Below are 17,481 nucleotides of genomic sequence, written 5' to 3'. Positions count from 1 at the left end.
CTAAATTTGTAGTTAATAATATACCCAAAGGAAACAAAAATCTATATGATCAAGACCTAAAATTAATACTCCACTTTAAGTAGCTAGCTATTCAAACTATAACGTCATGCTAAACACATAGCGGTAATGTAACAAGCACGTCATTCCATGGTACCACATGAAGAAATTGACAGACACAATACAAAGATGAGAAAGTAGGTAGCAACCAATTGAAGCCCTCAACCACAGAGCTCTAGCTCAGTGGCCACCACCTCTCTTGGTAGGGTGGGAGGTCAGAGGTTCAACCCTTGCCTCCCACCAAATTGCCTGCTCCTCATCGGCAGCTTGGTTGGTCTCAACAAGTTTCCTTAGGAGCTGGTATCCAATGCCCGCAAGTCCGAGTCCCGTGGTTATTGTGTTCGGGGGGATGGGGCATTTCCTTCCGGGCCGGAGTGGGATTAGTCGGGTCCTATAAGAATTGACCAGGACACCCACTCGGTCAGCAAAAAAAAAAAAAAAAAAGCAATTGAAGCCCTCAAAACAGTTGTATTGATGAACTATATAACCTACGCCCAAACTTCAATATCCAATTTCATTGTCCAGCTAACTAACTAACTATCTAGTACCGTCAAATTTGTCCCAAAACCCCTTTCATTACTATTACTCCATAGGAAAAGGGCTCTTTATAATAATGGCATTGCTTGGTGCATAAGCCATATTTGTGCACGATAGCTAGGGTTTGGACACAATCTTTTCCATGTTGGGCTACTAATTGAGATTTGTTAGTTGGGACTGGGAGGTCGGTATGATTACATGATCTACCTTCCATTAAAGGCAAATTTAGTACATAACTAAAAGCTTTGTGATACAGATCTCTATAACATGGTTTGTCAATGTTTGAAAGTCAGCTTCATGAATTACATCATGTGATATACGCATTTCTTCTTCTTGTTTTTTTTTTTGTGATTATTCTAGAAAAAGTGAAAAGGATAAGGTAACACAATTACCAGCTCACATTAGTTGGACAGCTTCCAGTTAAAGCAATGATAGTTATGATTAAGGATGTGGTTTGATATTTTTTGTTTAGTCCCTAGTGTGTGTTGTTGATGCATAACTAAGTCGGAAAGCGTGGCATAATTTTCTTCATTTTTGTTTAGAGACTAATTATCGCACGTTAACTTTTCAAAGATTTCCAACCACATTTAAGAGATTATTTGGACCACCGTACTAGCTAGGTAATTGCCAGTTAGTCATGAGATGGAATCTCAAGTTGTTTATCATTTTCCATACAATTGCAATTTGACAACATTTACTAGACGAAAATACGAGTGAATTAATGGCCGGGAATATGGATGTGCATGCAACAGAGTCAATTTGACAAAGAGAACTAACTGATCTTGAATTGCCAGCAAGGAAGATGGGCTGAGTTCAATAACTTTGTGAGGAAACTGAAAATTGAAATGGCAGCTTAAAGATCGACAGGTAACATTACTACTGTCTACATCAGGTTTCAGAATGTATATATAGATTGCGTAGAGATTTCATTTATCGTTTGCTAAGCAAACAGAAAAGGAAATCTCCCTCTTTTTTTTTCTGTCAGGGATGGATTGGGGTCCTAGTGGACCATGTTTCTTGATGGAGGACTAAATTAATATGCTGAGAGAACAGTTGGTTATTGTTTCTATTCAAGAATTTACAAATAAATTTCTGGATTCAGACATTGAAGTTGCAGAATATGGCTGCCCAAATAAGAAAGAATGCTACATATTGTACTACAATTTGACAGAGACAACAATGGGACTCGGTATCTTTATGAAGTGATATCCATCCATAATCATCAAATTGAATCATTTTTTATTCTTTTTATAATTTCAACTTACAAATGTAAAAAGCACAAGGAAAAGAAAAACCCACCCATAACTGGATATGTTTGGATACGAGCAGTGATATATGGCAACACAAATTATCGAGTTGAGTCAATTCCTAGCATGAAATTTAGTATCGATCAAACTCGAACACAGAGTAAATTGTTCGAGCACTCAGTATTTCCACTTGACTTGACTCGTATAAATGCAAGCTTTTGAAGCTATCTTCAAATCCTTTATTTTGAATGATATATAAATCTTGCGGATTAAAACGTTGGGGACCTGTGGCTGAATCTAGAAGCTTGGGGTTCTTTTTTGTTTCTGTCAATGTGATGGTTTTCAACGTTGAAGAAGATGTCCCTGTAATATCAGACTGTTACTAATTCCGCTCAATCAAGCCCATAACTGGAAAAATATGCAGCCCCATTAAGCGTATAGGTTCCACTGCTGCAGATCCCTAATTGAGCCCAGCAATCAACAGAACCAGTAAATTGAGATTTGTTGTGCGGACTCTCTCAGATGATAAGTTAAAGAAACAGGCCCGGGCTTTTTTTTTTTTGGAGTTCTGCATTGGAACCCCTAATTGCAAGTTTTCGAAACTAAAGATATCTACTCAAGTTTAGTTACTTCTATTTTTTTAAATTTGTTTGCCAAGAAAAAAAAACCATAACTTCTTCAATAACTTTTATTTGTTGTAGCCTGTAGGAGTAATAAAAATGATTTAATTTTTTCTTAATTTATACACCCATAAGATGTGTTTTTTCCACTAGTATAGTCATTGTTTAGAGCGGGGCTTGGTATCAGTAAAATCAAGAATTGTCAGGCTTTCTCCAAAAAATAGTATATGTATGTATGTATGTATATTATTCGACAACAAACAAGGACACGTTACAGGAAGTGCAAATCGTGCAAGTTAACTCTATGTGACTAACATTAATCGTTGAAAATTCATCAACATCTAGCAGTCTAAAGTATAATTAACATCAAGATGGACTGAGCCTGGAGAAGGAGAACTTAAAGAAGCAATCCAGAACCTTGGAACTTCTCTTCAGTAAGACAATCCAATCTTTCCACCATTACAGGCGACAAGTAGTTTTTCCAGTCTCCAACTCCACCTTGCCGAAAGAATGTTTTGTTTTCTACACCACTTGGCAATTTTCCATCTTTGTTCACCTTCAATTTGCTCAAAATTTCAAAGCTACACAACTTTATGATTCCATCCTCCACCCCTGATGCCTCTTCCTCTATAGAAAAAGGGACCCCAAAAAACTCAGCCAAGCGTTTGACATGGAGATTGGGATCTTCTTTCATTTCTTCATACTTCAAGAAGAGAACTTCATTAGGCCTTTTTCTGCTTTCTTCCCAATAGTCTGACACATGATCCCAAAAGGGTCCAAAAATGCTGACTCCTCTGCAGAACTTGTCAAAGGCTACTTCAAGAGAAATAGACACCAAATGATTGAGTCTTAACTCATTCATGAAGTGCCAAAGAGACACGAAAGTGTCCTTCGGGTTTCGGCATATATATACAAGTTTACATTCTGAATTCTTGGCGCATTCTGGCAGCGAAATATAAGGCAAATGTGTTGCAAAGAGTCTAGGCGAAGAGGGGTTGAAGATCGGGTTATCAATGTGGGATTCAAGTTCTAACTGAGGTACAAGGTCGTGAGGATTGTTATAGAATAAAGGGTGCTTTCCAGGATCATCAATGGAGTGTGAATTGCGATTGATTATGGTGAAAGCTAAGGCTTTCAACCAAGTTGTGCCACATTTGGGGGCTGAGACGAGGAGAATATCGGTGTCTTGAGCTTGGAAGTGTTGTTGACATTCAAGAACTCCTTGGAATTGCCAGGCCGGATACCAAAAACCTTGATACTTGTAGAGATGAGGTTCAGCCCATCCCTTTTCTTTTGGTAGAGTTGAAAGCAGGTCCTTGCATTCTGGGACTATTTCATCCTCTTGCAAGTACTTTGGAGCTGCAGAAGATTGAGATATTGACATTGATCCAAGAAGATAGTACCAGAAAGAAATGTTTAGCATAAGCTCTTATCTTCGAATTAACCACCATTTATGGATTAATGATCTTTAATCTACCATTTTCTCAGATTTTCATTTATCCCAGCTCTTGTCTCTTACAGACCAAATTGCAAATTTTTCTTATAAAACACAAAAAATTGGATGCCTTGCTTAGATTGATTTGCAAGATAATGCATGTTTCCTTTTCAAGTGCAATTTTGTGACCCCATGATCTGTACTATATACATATATATATATATATATATAAACATATACATATATATAAAGTGGTGTTTGACGATTAATTGATCACTTTAATTGGTTGCTTACGAAAACTGAGAAGAAGACAGAAATCAAAGCTGAAAATTAATTAATTGGCGTCTTCTTCAGTGGCTCCGTATCCTGCATGTATATCAGACAGACAAAAGGGCCGGCAGGGGTGAGATAAAACTATAGAAGTATTGGGTACTGGAAAACGAATCACTGCCCAAGACTGTCAATCGGCCAGATAAGCCCGAGCTTGATCCGAAATGTGTAGAGTTGAGCTTTGTACATTACTGAGTTCAGGCGAAGCTAGACGATGTTTAAATTAGGCCTAAAGCTCTAATATCTTTATGAGTGAGTATGAGTCTCACATTACATTACTAGTTTAAAACTCAATACTTGAATCGAACTTGTACTTGAATCGAATTTGAAAGTTAAAAAGTTAAAAAGTCTAACGCTTGAAAGTTAAAAAGTTTTCCTTTCTTTTTTTTGTGAATTGAACTTGGAGTTGTTACGGTATGATCCACAAAGTCCAATTAATAGCCCTAGCAGTAACGTTGCTCTTGAAAATTTGTATTTTACACTAGTGGGAACAAGAATATCAAATGCAATTTTCTGATGACAAAGTAGAGGTGGCAAAATGGGCGGGATGGGCGGGATTTGCTTGGGTTTGTGATGGAACCGAGTCATATGGGTTTGGGCCCAATCTTACCCATATATGTTTTGGGACTAAGTTGGACGGGATCACTTTGGGATGAGTTTAGATTGATCCCGCCCAATACCCAAATCTATTTTCTACATATTTTTTTTTCCTTTAATTTATTTTTATTTTTTATATAATTTTAATATTTTTGATTTATTAATTTTTTTTAGTTTTATTAAATAAACATGCAAGTGCTTTATACTCAGGATTCCCATCAAAAATTGGATTAACAAATAAAGGAAAAAATAGATATACAGTCATATTCCAACATATATCAAGATGACCAAGGTACTTAAGGTTGAATATTTATCCTCATCATTGTCCAAAGATGACAGGTCTAAATTGACTGAAATGTTGAAAATTCTTGTGGATAATGACTAGGAAAACTACTAGATTATATTCTCTAGTATGACTATAAAAATTGTTAAAGATAATTTTTGAATCTAAGACTCCGTTTGGATTGGCTATTTTTTCAAAAAATAAGTTTTTCAAATACAATGTTATAGTAATATACAATAGCTCAAAAAACATCCCATCCATATTAGTATATCAAATATTTCAAAAAAATTTTATAGTAAAAATTTTTCATATACACTGCTATAATAAAATATTTCAAAAATACCCCCCAACAAATAGCTAAACCAAACAGAGCCCTTGTTATTTGAGCCCAATGGATACCCAAGTATTTCCCAAGTATTCCCATCAATTAATGGGTACAATTGGGATTTGTCCCATTTTAAACCCAATATCAAAATCCAATACCCATCCCGCCCAAAGTCCCCATGGGCATGGGTAACCCATTGGGACTTGGGACAAATTGCCACCTCTACGACAAAGTTATTTGAAACATTATTAATTTTTAATTGGAATAGTAGTTTCAACTTACAACACGCCAATAATGACAATGATTCTAGATGATAATCTTAAGAACCAAATTCTAGATGACTATTTTAGTTTCGTGGGTGCTGTTGGCCTTATATTGTATTGCTGTAATTTAAGACACTCATCGAATGGTGAGTGAGGGAAAGCTTGTTGCCATGCACATCCCAATTATTTGGTCAATGTCTATGCCTCTAAAGATAAAGCTCGTAAATACATTGTCAACCAATAATGATCATTTTAGCTATAGATCCAAAGAAGCATAAGAAAAAGGCATATTGTTACAATGATCCCGTAGCAATGATTAATTTCTAGAAAGTTATTTAGTCCATCAAAATGCAAAATTGTAGACACCAATAGTTCGTAACTACACCAATTTTTGTCTTTAAAATTTTTTTTTTAAAAAAAACAGTTGTTGAAAACAAATATACACAGGTTATTAGATAATATCTTCTAACGTTTCCGGAAAAAAAAAAAATTAGATAATATACTAGATAGACATTTGTAAACATGTGATATATACACACACAGGGTGATACACATGTGTGTTTGTAAACTATATATACATGTACGTTAGAATTTAGACACCATTGTCGAACTAAAAGCTGGTCATTGTCCAATCAATTGGAGATCGATCATGAAGGTCAAAAAATCTGCTTTACTCCAGATCACTCTTGTCACACTGGTCACAAGTTTTAACTGGATTTGTTCAGATGGTGTCCACAATCAAAGAAAAGCAAATTTTATTTCATATTCATAGGCAGCTGAATGGAGCCTAAAAATCACATTTTCAGACGTTCAAACTGTTCCAACTGAAGAAAAACTTCAGGTACTAATACTACTGCAAATCAGAAAACAACTTGGTAGAGGGACCTGCAAGGTAATCACCGATAAGTAATCAACCTTTACGAATAAAGACTCGAACATCGAAGACGTCTCTGAAACATTTAATGCAGCAACAGACTTTTGATCCAAATGCATTGAACTATATATAAGCCTATAGTTTTAGCCCAGATGCATCAAACTTTTGTTGAGTAATAGAATTTAGCCGAGCTACCATCTTAGCATTCAGAAATTTCATCCAGTCCCCAACCTCACCTCGCCTGAAGAAGGCCTTATTTTCTTCACCAGAAGACAACTTCCCACTCTTGTTCACCTCCAAGTTGCTCAACTTATCAAAGCTACAAAGGTCAATGATTCCCTCCAGGAGTCCTGATGCTTCCTCCTCAGTAGAAAACGGATACCCCAAGAAGTCAGATATTTTCTTCAACTGGGAAGTGGGCTTTTCTTTCAAATCCTCGTACTTCAAGAAAAGAACCTTATCCGGGTTTTTCAAGCTTTCTTTCCAGTAACCTAAAACATGGTCCCAAAAGGGTCCATACGCGCTTACTCCCTTACAGAACCTGTCGAAAACATCTTCAAGTGAATTACTTTCCATGTTCTCAAGCCTCAGCTTGTTCGCGAAATGCCACAGGGATACAAAGGTATCCTTAGGATCTCGGCAGAGATAAACAATCTTGCAGGGACAATCATGCACGGATTGTGGCAATGAAACTAATGGCAAATGAGTGGCGAAAAGTCTAGGGCTAGTGAAGGAAGAGAGGTCAGGAGTTTGGTTCTCGACATAGATCTTTGAATCCAGATAAGGAACAAGCTCATGAGGGCTATGCATGAGCAATGGATGCTGTTCCATAAAAGAACACTGCATGCGGTTAACTAAAGCGAATAGAAGGGCTTTCAGCCATGTAGTCCCGGATTTGGGAGTAGTGACGAGGAAAATGTCAGAATCTTGGGCTTCAAAGTGTTTTTGACATGCAATGACACCTTGAAGCTGCCGGGCGGAGTGCCAAAAACCTCGGTATTGGTAAAGATAAGATGAAACCCATCCTTTCTCTTTGGGTAGAGAAGGCAGCAACTCCTCACATTCTTGAGTCAGTTTATCATCTTGTAAGTACTTTGGAGGAAGGGGAGTACTACTAGTCTCGGTATGTAGAGGCATGGTTTATGATTTTGATTTGTGAAGTTGTGAGAGAATATGGAAATCGTAGAGGGTTTATTCAAGATGGTGTGTGATGATGGATGATGTACATATAAAGGACTACCATTACCAGTTATTACAATTAACAAGTCTGAACATAGACAGGGACAATATACCTGTAAACAGGGACAATATAACTCAAATGTACATGTAAGTGGGGTCTTGGAATCTTGGCCAACAGCCAAGATTTAGGTACTGAGGTGGAGATGAAGAACGTATAACAAATTCAAACATAATCCGATATAAAAAAAAAGATTGCGTGCGCCGGCCCGCACATATGGACGGATATAGCTAATTAAGCAGCAGGTGTATGTTTCGTGTACCATGCGGTAGCATTTTTGTTATTAAACCAGATTTAGCATAAATAAAAGCGGGAAAGTTTGTATTTGCTTCCACGAGAGACCATCCGTTTCAATACTATTAATTCCACAGTTTTCTTTCTTTTTTGTTTATCTGCTAAAACCAAATTTATATACCAAAAATTATAGACCAAATTCAACCTTTTGGCTTCAAAATCATGTTCTTATATATATATAGCAAATTGTTATTTTAATGGGGGTAAAGTCTCATGAATGATTAAACTACTAGATGCAAGACAGCTCATAATTTTTCTTGGTTCAAGAAATAGCTTCTAGTTTTGATCTTAATAAAAGTTGTCTCTTGTTGTCTCATACTCAAAACTCGACAAAAAATAATAATAATAATAATAATGAAAGTACGATTGACAGAAATAAAACTCAAAACTTAAGCAAAATTGAAAAATCTTTTCCTTCTTTTTCATTTTCTTTTCCTCAAAAAAAGGTTAAGTTGTTATTGGCACCTTGCGTTTTTATATTGACATGTAATTAATTAATTGAACCCATTCCTCTCTAGAGGTGTCGCCTGCTAGCACAAGCAGTTGAGGTGTCGCACTCCACGTTACTGTGTCTGCCTGGCATCTGCCATGGGGACTTGGGTTTTCTCCAATAAATTTTCTTTTCATTTTTCACGATTTTCATTTTTCACGACATACATTTGAATGGATGGCATGCATTTTCATTTATTAGAAAGGGATATAATCATTTTAAGTTTAATTAATCCTAACTCTTGTTAATAATTGAAAACATATATCATACATCCAAATGTGTATCGTGAAAAAATGAAGAAAGAATTTAGCAGGAACTGAAGATTAGAGAAGCAGAGAAGTTCTAACCGCTGCCATCAAGAAATGTTTTACTCAAGGATCTGAAGATGCGACTGTTGACGTGTTGGTGATTTCGAATAGGTTCCCACTCTCGACCGTTCCTATTGTATCAAGATAAAAATGCAGTTTTGGTACCTAAACTTTGACGCACAAGTGGTTTTAGTTCCCAGATTTTGGACGAAAACAAATTTGGTACCCGAACTTTCAAATTTTTAGTACATTAAGTACCCTTGACGATTTTTTTTCAAATTGTTACCGAAAAAAGCCATATGACAGTCACGTGTCCGGCCACAATTGTATAACAAAAAGGCCCAAAAAACGTCAAATGCCATTACAATACTAAGTATTAAATTTAAGGACTAATAGCGTAATAAATAAAAAATTCAAGGACGAAATAACATGTCAACGAAACCCAAGAGCCGATACAAATGAGCTCCAATTCTAGACAAATTTTGTGACTTAATTCTTAGATTAGTGTACTGGAATTGGAGCTTATTTGTATCGGTTCTTGGGTTTTGTTGATTCATGTGATATTATTTAGTCCTTGAATTTTTTCTTTATTACGCTATTAGTCCTTAAATTTAATACTTAGTATTAGAATGGCATTTGACATTTTTTGGGCTTTTTTTTATACAATTGTGGCCGGACACGTGACTGTCATATGGCTTTTTTCGGTAACAATTTGAGAAAAAATCGTCAAGGGTACTTAATGTGTTCAAAATTTGAAAGTTCGGGTACCAAATTTGTTTGGGATAATTTCAGAAACCTCCCCTGAGGTTTCTGACACTTTCACTGACATCCCCTGAGGTTCTCAAAATTTCACTTACCTCCCTTGCTTTTGATTTTGTGGTAACAATCCAGTCCAAATCAGATTAAAATATTATTTTCATGTGTGAGAAGGTATTTTTATTCCATAGCTACCCTTTGCAGAAGTTGTATTAGTAGAAGATTCAAAGAAGAATAAATGATTTGGACTAATTAGTAAAGTTGAGGGGGGGTAAGTGCAATACAAAAAATTGCATGCACCAGATGTGCCATGCAACAGTTATTTGGCAGATTTTGCAACGGCTAGCTGCAAATTGCAACGGCCAGAAGGTTTGCTGTTTCAGTAGCAATAGCATATAAAGCAAAGCAACTTAACTACCTCTGAGGTTTCAAGCTATTAACATTCTTTGCTACTAATTTGGAGTGATAACAAGTGCATTTGCTGTGCTACAATTAGAGCTCTGAGTAAAAAGTTTTAGCTGCAACCATGGCCTCTTCAAGCCATAGGGGAGAATCATGGAATTCACCTACATCTTTCTCCATTAAAAACAGGTTTTGCCGCTGTAATCGCAAAGCAACCGTAATGATATCAGAGAGTGAAAGGAATCCAGACAAGTTGTATTTCTATTGAGAAATTTCCAACTTTGTGATGAATTTTAAAAAAATTCTACAAAAGGGGTGATTTTGGGTTTAATTTCCGTCAGGGGGGTCTTCGCATTTGTGAATTTCACAAATGCGAGCTTACAAGAGCTCGCATTCGTGGAATGCGAGCTCTGGTTATTGAGCTCGCATTCCACGAATGCGAGCTCTTCTCAATTTTTTTTTTCCTTTTTTAAGAGCTAGGGAATTATTTCTAGGAAGCAAATGCGAGCTCTTATCTTTTTTATTTTGGTATTTTTTGAGAGGTAGGGAATTATTTGCAGAAAGCTTCTAATTTTTGTTTTAAAAAATGTTGCAAATATTTAAAATTTTGCAAATAGCTCGCATTTGTTAAATTTGACCTGCAAAAATTGTATTTAACTTTTTTGTTAGATTTCGCATTTATAAGTATGACTTGTAGAAAATTAGATTCAAATTTAGATGTATTAGGGTTTTAAAAATATTATATAAGTGATAAAAATTTTATAAATTGTAAAAATAAAATCAAACTGCTTGGATAATTAAATGTTATATTTGCATAAGAAATAATACAATAATCATAATAATGATAATACAATAATATTGGTGTAATAAAACTGCCATTAATTTAAATATTTACTTATAATGCCCAAAGAGCCTAATTACCAATTTTTTCTTCTCGCGCTCAAATATAACATTAACCCGCATGCGAGCTAACCTTGAAATAGAAAAAACACAGAATCCCGCTTGCGGGTTTCAGGAGTATTCGGATATTCTCATATGCACCTATGCAAATCGAACCAACCGGATATCTTATCCGTATCCCATTTTTTTAAATAAAAATCTTATAAATTTGAAAAATAAAATCAAATTTAGATGTATTAGGGTTTTAAAAATATTATATAAGTGATAAAAATTTTATAAATTGTAAAAATAAAATCAAATTTAAATAATTAAATGTTATATTTGCATAAGAAATAATACAATAATCATAATAATGATAATACAATAATATTGGTGTAATAAAACTGCCATTAATTTAAATATTTACTTATAATGCCCAAAGAGCCTAATTACCAATTTTTTCTTCTCGCGCTCAAATATAACATTAACCCGCATGCGAGCTAACCTTGAAATAGAAAAAACACAGAATCCCGCTTGCGGGTTTCAGGAGTATTCGGATATTCTCATATGCACCTATGCAAATCGAACCAACCGGATATCTTATCCGTATCCCATTTTTTTAAATAAAAATCTTATAAATTTGAAAAATAAAATCAAATTTAGATGTATTAGGGTTTTAAAAATATTATATAAGTGATAAAAATTTTATAAATTGTAAAAATAAAATCAAATTTAAATAATTAAATGTTATATTTGCATAAGAAATAATACAATAATCATAATAATGATAATACAATAATATTGGTGTAATAAAACTGCCATTAATTTAAATATTTACTTATAATGCCCAAAGAGCCTAATTACCAATTTTTTCTTCTCGCGCTCAAATATAACATTAACCCGCATGCGAGCTAACCTTGAAATAGAAAAAACACATAATCCCGCTTGCGGGTTTCAACGTTATTCTGCGCTTCGTGTGTTTGCTTTTGTTTTGCTTTTGTCTTTTTTTTTCGAAATGGAGGGTTGGCGGTGGAGCTTAGTACGAGAGCTCACTGAACTCTAATAGGTTTCTAATTAGGTTTCTAATAAAGACTTCGTTCGATATGTGATATTTCAGCCGAACTTCGAATCCATGGCACTTATTACGCGCTTAAGCCACCTGTCCACATTAGCAATCAAATGGCTTGATATCAAGAATTCCACAAAGGTAAATTACCTAATAACCTTGCAAAATAGGCTATCCATCTTCCTTGAGTTCATATAAAAACATTATCCTAAATACCAAAAAGGACAAGCTTGAATTCCCAATCCCACCTGTGTACATAAATTGTTCTTATTTGATTGAACTTCTTGTCTTGTAACAAATGACTCCACAGACATTTTCTTGCAAAGTACGTAATTTGAAGTCAGGCGTGTAATCTTGCATGACAAGAATAGGTACGTAAAGAATAAGAAAATTCATTATGTAACTTAAACATAAACGGTAGTAATTAACCCCAACTACTTGGGATATATCTGTAATTTTGGCCCTGATGACGTCAGAAAAGGGGCCCAATTTTTTATCAAGGGAGGTAAGTGAAATTTTGAGAACCTCAGGGGATGTCAGTGAAAGTGTCAGAAACCTCAGGGGAGGTTTCTGAAATTATCCCAATTTGTTTTCATCAAAAATTTGAGGACTAAAACCGTTCGTGCGTCAAAATTTAGGTACCAAAACTACATTTTTGGCCGGACACGTGACTGTCACATGACTTTTTCCGGTAACAATTTGGGAAAAAACCGCCAAGGGTACTGAATGTGCTCAAAATTTGAAAGTTTAGATACCAAATTTGTTTTCATCTAAAATTTGGGGACTAAAACCACTCGTGTGTCAAAGTTTAAGTACCAAAATTGCATTTTTCTCTTGTATCAATTACACTACCATATGAAAACATGCATAATTACGTGGGCATTCACATCCTATAGTTGCCCTATTAATTGATCATTTCCCAGTAATCAAAGCAATAATCCATTGATGATCTAATTTGGATACAGTTCCTCAACAAGCTAAGGAAAATTCATTCCCATTTTTCTCTTCTTACACTTCTTCTGTGTGGCAATGAATGCAGCACCTGGTTGGAGCATTGAAAAGAGGGATACAGACAGCTGACTTGACTTCTTGTTGGAAAGTTTTTGATTCTCCATCTGATTGGCATTGAAAAGCAACTCTAATAAGGGTATAATTAAATTGCCAAAGCAACAGTTCACAATCAGCTAGGAGAAAAGAGACTTGAAGAGACTGATTCTTGATCGAATAATTAATTATAACCAATCCGTAGTATCTGGAATATGCGTCCAAAAGTAACTGCAGATAGAGCAGAGGACAAACTTGGCAAAGCTCTGGGAGATGCATCATCACTTCATTGTTCAAAATCAGGCAAGCCAATCAGAGAATAACTGGAATCAGCAGATCCAACAAGTGGGATATACTCCGATCCTCTAACATGAACGCTAAAGCATGCTGCAGAAATATTAAACAAGTCAGAGATTCGTCCAAAAGGAATACAAATTACCACCAAAAGTGATTCCTTCTCCAAGTCGAACTCATCCAGAAAAAATCAAGTTACTTCACATGCAGAGAGACAAACAAAATATTGGCATACTTCAACCTTAGCAAAAGCACTTGAGACTAAGATCTCACTTCACTATTCAGCTAATTTAGTTTGACAACCATGTGAAACAGAGAAAGAGGAGCTTAGAATTTTTTTGGAGATAACACCAAAAAAAAAAAAACTTTATAAGTAGGATACTATAGAAATTGAGATGATCTAAAGAAACTTATGCCGCACACCAGCACCATGATGGGCTGTTTCCTTTCATTTTTCTTACATGCAATAATCAGATATGGCTAGCACATGGTCCAGTATAAAAACTATTCTGAACCAAGAGACTAAACCTGCTAACTATAAAGTAAGATGTCGACTGCCCTGTGATGAGGCCACAGGTTATCCTGTACAGGGTAAATATTCCACCTACTCAACTGAAACCTTGCAAATCATTTTTTCGACTCGGAACCATTTTAAGACAGAAATTCTCTAGGCCCTATTGGGCACAAAAAAAGTCTGGTAGAAATAGTTTATTCAGGAGTCCCTGAGGGTATAATCATAATAGTTATGTCAACTGTAACCAAGCTCTACTTTTCTCAGCAATTAGTACTCCGCTAGTAGATCTATTGCCAGAATTGAAAAAAAAAAAATGTAAACGTTTAGATAAATAACAACAAGAAGCAATACGTAACCATTTTCTATTTTCATAACACTTTGGAGCATTGTGTCCATCTTCATTTTCATGTCTGAGCTTTCATCCATTTCCGGAGCAAGAACAGTCAGTTTCCTATAGATTTCACGCACAAATTTGCATATCTTCTCAGCATATTCAAGTTCACCGTCTGATATTCTACCAATTGCCAACCTCATTAACTCTCCCGTCAAGTCTGCAAGCTAGGAGAGAGAAAATTTTTTTTAGAATAATGAATTAATATTTATGAAAAGAGGTAGCTATAATTTAACCTATACATCTGAGTATGATCCAGTATAACAAAACACTAGGTTAGATATCAAGCAGAAACAAGGTACAACTTTATCACCTCCGTCAAATAAAATTTAACCCATTCAGAAGGGATTTATTCCTTTTCACAAGATGTGCTGCAATTGACAAATTTGCAGAAATGGCAGAAATTTCACCCATCTAAATGAAAAGGGTTATTAAACATACATAACAAGCTCAAGGCAATACCCCCAAGAGATAGTCTAGAATGTTAATCTGCAAAGGTTCATGCGATGGATCACTCAGTGGTAGCAAGCTAGCATTGATCTCATCGAGTATTAAAAGAGTCCCAGTCTTGCAAAAGTTACAGAGTGTTGCAGCTTCAATATACTCCTGGACCTATAATATTGTGAAGAAGGAACTGACATCAGAAGTATTTTTTTTCTAGAGTCTAGGCAAATAGAAAGATTTAAAAAGCACAACCCCAGGAGAGTATGCTCGTCGTAGCTTCCAGAAATCAGTCCCCTGTAGTTCCTGTACGAGTCGCGATACATGCTGATCCTTCACTGCTGCAAGATCTTTTTCTGCTTTTTCAAGAACTTCCTTTTTGTTATGCTTGCTAATCCTGTTTATGAATATATAAAGCAGGAAAGCATCAAAAACATTGGCAGCTTCAGAGTGCACGAACTAGCAAACTATAAGTAAAGCAATCAGGCCATATTAGTTCAAAACCAAACTAAAAATTGCATTTGAAAATACCAAAAAAGTAAAGAACACAGTCAAAATTGTCCAATCTGTTGTCTCCAGAAATATATTTCCAAGGAAGATAATGATTTTGAACAAGGACAGACAGCAGGTAAATGGATTCCACTCCCACCAGAGACAACGAATGCCTAAAGGCAAATTATACCGAGTTTGGTTCACTAATCTTCCTCACCTGTGGACCTGAAATATAACCTTCTTGCTATTCATAGTGATATCCCGACTTGCTTTCACAACCCTTTCTCTTTTCTCATTCTACAGCAAATAAATTGGCAGATTAAACATTGAGAGATGGGAATTATTTTCGTTTGTCAGAAAGGAAAATAGATCATACAAAACAGCTAATCTCTAGCAATGTACAAGGTCTTTACAATGCAAGTGATACCATATAGACATTTGGGCACCAGAAACTCATGCTTGTTTAGCAGTTTTAAATTAAAAATCAAGCCAAAAGGCAATTAAAGCATGAGGAACAGAATCTTCAGCTAAGAAATTGCTCATAACTATATTTTATTGCTCTACTAGGAAGCACCAAATGTTGTGTAGAGCATCGCACATAAAGAGACACAAATTTAGAAAACAAAAAACAGTAGTAACAGATGACAGTATTAGCTATCAACAAAATCACAAAATTGTAACATTCTTTTTCCCAATGTTATGCTAACAAGACACAACAACGCATATTCTACATTAGTACCTACATTTTTCATCTATGAGAAGAGTCATTAAACCTCATGGCCGACTTGCACATTCTCACATTCACATCTTTCGGGCCACACGGAATAAAAAATTAGCCTTTCTATATCCCCGGGCCCCAGATTGTGCATTGCAGTACTGAGAGTTAATCATTTACTAGTCCTAACAACCTTGCTGGTACAAGTCACATGAATACAGACCTTCCACTTAATGAAGACATGTCTTCCTCAATTCCCACCCTAAGACCCAACAACTCGTTTAAAACTCGTTGATGATAATAACATAAAACCGGTACTAAAAGTAGTTACTAGCATTGGCTTCCACTATTGCTAAATCAAAATTAAAAAAGAAACGGAAAAATACATGATAGGGAAAAAACTCGAATTAAGCAAGCAATGCATATTATGCAGTGTTGTCTTGGGTTTCCAATTTTTCTTCTTGTTCATAATGCGAATCAAAGACTTTAAGCAAAATAATAACAACCCTTTTGCTAGATTCTCCTTCTAACACAACCCAAGCTTTCAATTCAACTAAACTAAATAGAAAGGGGAAACAAAAAACCAGTAAAGATTAAAATTTTTAATCCTGTTTCGCCATTTTCCAGCCATTCAACGCCCCTCCTCTCCTCTTATTCTTCTTAACCACATTACCAAACCAAAAGTTCAATCACAATAACAGAAAACCCATGTAGTAAATCGTTGTTCTAACAACTCCAAAATCCAAACTTGCAAGGAAAACAATACTTCCCATACAGTCACATTGAAAAACAGTAGAAGCATGAAGCTTACGAGGTCATTAAGGTACTGGGCATAGTTAGAGAAGGCGTTTTTCATCTGAGAAGAAGAAGAAGAAGAAGACTCAGAGTCAGCCCCAGCCGTGGAGCTCATGACGCTGATGGTTCTTGCCCTTTTGACACCGCCACCCAAAGTACTACTATCGGCGACTGTTTAATGATGAAAAAGAAAACAAAGGGCTTAATTGCATTTTCTTATGTTGTAAATAAAGGATTGGTATATGGGTTAAAGAGAGGGATCATAATAGTAGAAGAGTAGTAAGAATAAAAACTTACACTGGTGGAAGCGCTGTGGTTTTGGAGCCATCGTCAGAAGAAGAAGAGTTCTGGAAATTTTGTGCAGAGTGAAGGAGGAAGATTGTAACATGTGTCCGGCTGCTTCTGCCGCTGATTGTAAAACATGTACCCTCTCCAGAGCAGACACCTTATAGTATCATGTAATTGCACTGTCGTATTCTCCTTGGGCTTTTTTTGGTTTTTTTCTTTTTTCTTTATTTGGTCTATACTATTTGGATGTTATTTAGGGAAAAAAATTTTCAATCCTTTTTTCAAACATGTATCCTAATTAATTTTTTTATCTCACATGTAACATACTAAATAACTTTTCTAATAGGTATTCGAGTAATGTTTTCTCCTGAGTTAGTATCTAATTATGCTCAATTACTCGTATTTCATTAGTTTTATCGAAGAGTTTATGAAAAATTATACCCATAGTAATAAAAAACTTCAAAATCAGATGTTATTTAAAGTTTAAATCGTTGGGAATGACCCCCC

The 17,481-nt window shown here is 35.5% G+C and overlaps 3 protein-coding genes across 3 annotated transcripts; all 3 read right to left on the bottom strand.

The window, feature by feature from the left end:
- Window positions 1–2,858: 2,858 nt before the first annotated feature.
- LOC113752621 (cytosolic sulfotransferase 12-like) lies at window positions 2,859–3,845 on the bottom strand. Its single transcript, XM_027296717.1, has one exon. The coding sequence runs from the start codon at window positions 3,843–3,845 to the stop codon at window positions 2,859–2,861; it is 987 nt and encodes a 328-aa protein (XP_027152518.1).
- Window positions 3,846–6,554: 2,709 nt separating this feature from the next.
- LOC113752620 (cytosolic sulfotransferase 12-like) lies at window positions 6,555–7,705 on the bottom strand. Its single transcript, XM_027296716.1, has one exon. It carries the CDS (start codon window positions 7,703–7,705, stop codon window positions 6,704–6,706), a length of 1,002 nt encoding a protein of 333 aa, XP_027152517.1. The 3' UTR covers window positions 6,555–6,703.
- Window positions 7,706–12,837: 5,132 nt separating this feature from the next.
- Window positions 12,838–17,099, bottom strand: LOC113753275 (translin-associated protein X). The gene is made up of 8 exons (XM_027297386.1): window positions 16,984–17,099; window positions 16,703–16,857; window positions 15,394–15,473; window positions 14,940–15,081; window positions 14,706–14,855; window positions 14,209–14,410; window positions 13,300–13,431; window positions 12,838–13,115 (listed from the first exon to the last, which is right to left on the bottom strand). Exons 1-7 carry the CDS (start codon window positions 17,072–17,074, stop codon window positions 13,331–13,333), a joined length of 921 nt encoding a protein of 306 aa, XP_027153187.1. The 5' UTR covers window positions 17,075–17,099; the 3' UTR covers window positions 12,838–13,115; window positions 13,300–13,330.
- Window positions 17,100–17,481: the final 382 nt, after the last annotated feature.

The sequence above is a fragment of the Coffea eugenioides genome, chromosome 11, assembly GCF_003713205.1.
Source record: "Coffea eugenioides isolate CCC68of chromosome 11, Ceug_1.0, whole genome shotgun sequence".
Classification (NCBI taxonomy): domain Eukaryota; kingdom Viridiplantae; phylum Streptophyta; class Magnoliopsida; order Gentianales; family Rubiaceae; genus Coffea; species Coffea eugenioides.
This window is presented reverse-complemented; position numbering and strand designations above follow the sequence as displayed.

Excerpts from the sequence above, each read along its gene's own strand:
- LOC113752620 (XM_027296716.1), bottom strand. The coding sequence starts at position 7,705 with ATGCCTCTACATACCGAGACTAGTAGTACTCCCCTTCCTCCAAAGTAC.
- LOC113752621 (XM_027296717.1), bottom strand. The coding sequence starts at position 3,845 with ATGTCAATATCTCAATCTTCTGCAGCTCCAAAGTACTTGCAAGAGGAT.
- LOC113753275 (XM_027297386.1), bottom strand. The coding sequence starts at position 17,074 with ATGTTACAATCTTCCTCCTTCACTCTGCACAAAATTTCCAGAACTCTT. Across the intron at positions 15,474-16,702 it reads CCCAGTACCTTAATGACCTC|AATGAGAAAAGAGAAAGGGT; the intron begins GTAAGCTTCATG and ends TATTTGCTGTAG. Across the intron at positions 13,432-14,208 it reads TGTTATGAAAATAGAAAATG|CATGCTTTAGCGTTCATGTT; the intron begins GTTACGTATTGC and ends ATATTTCTGCAG.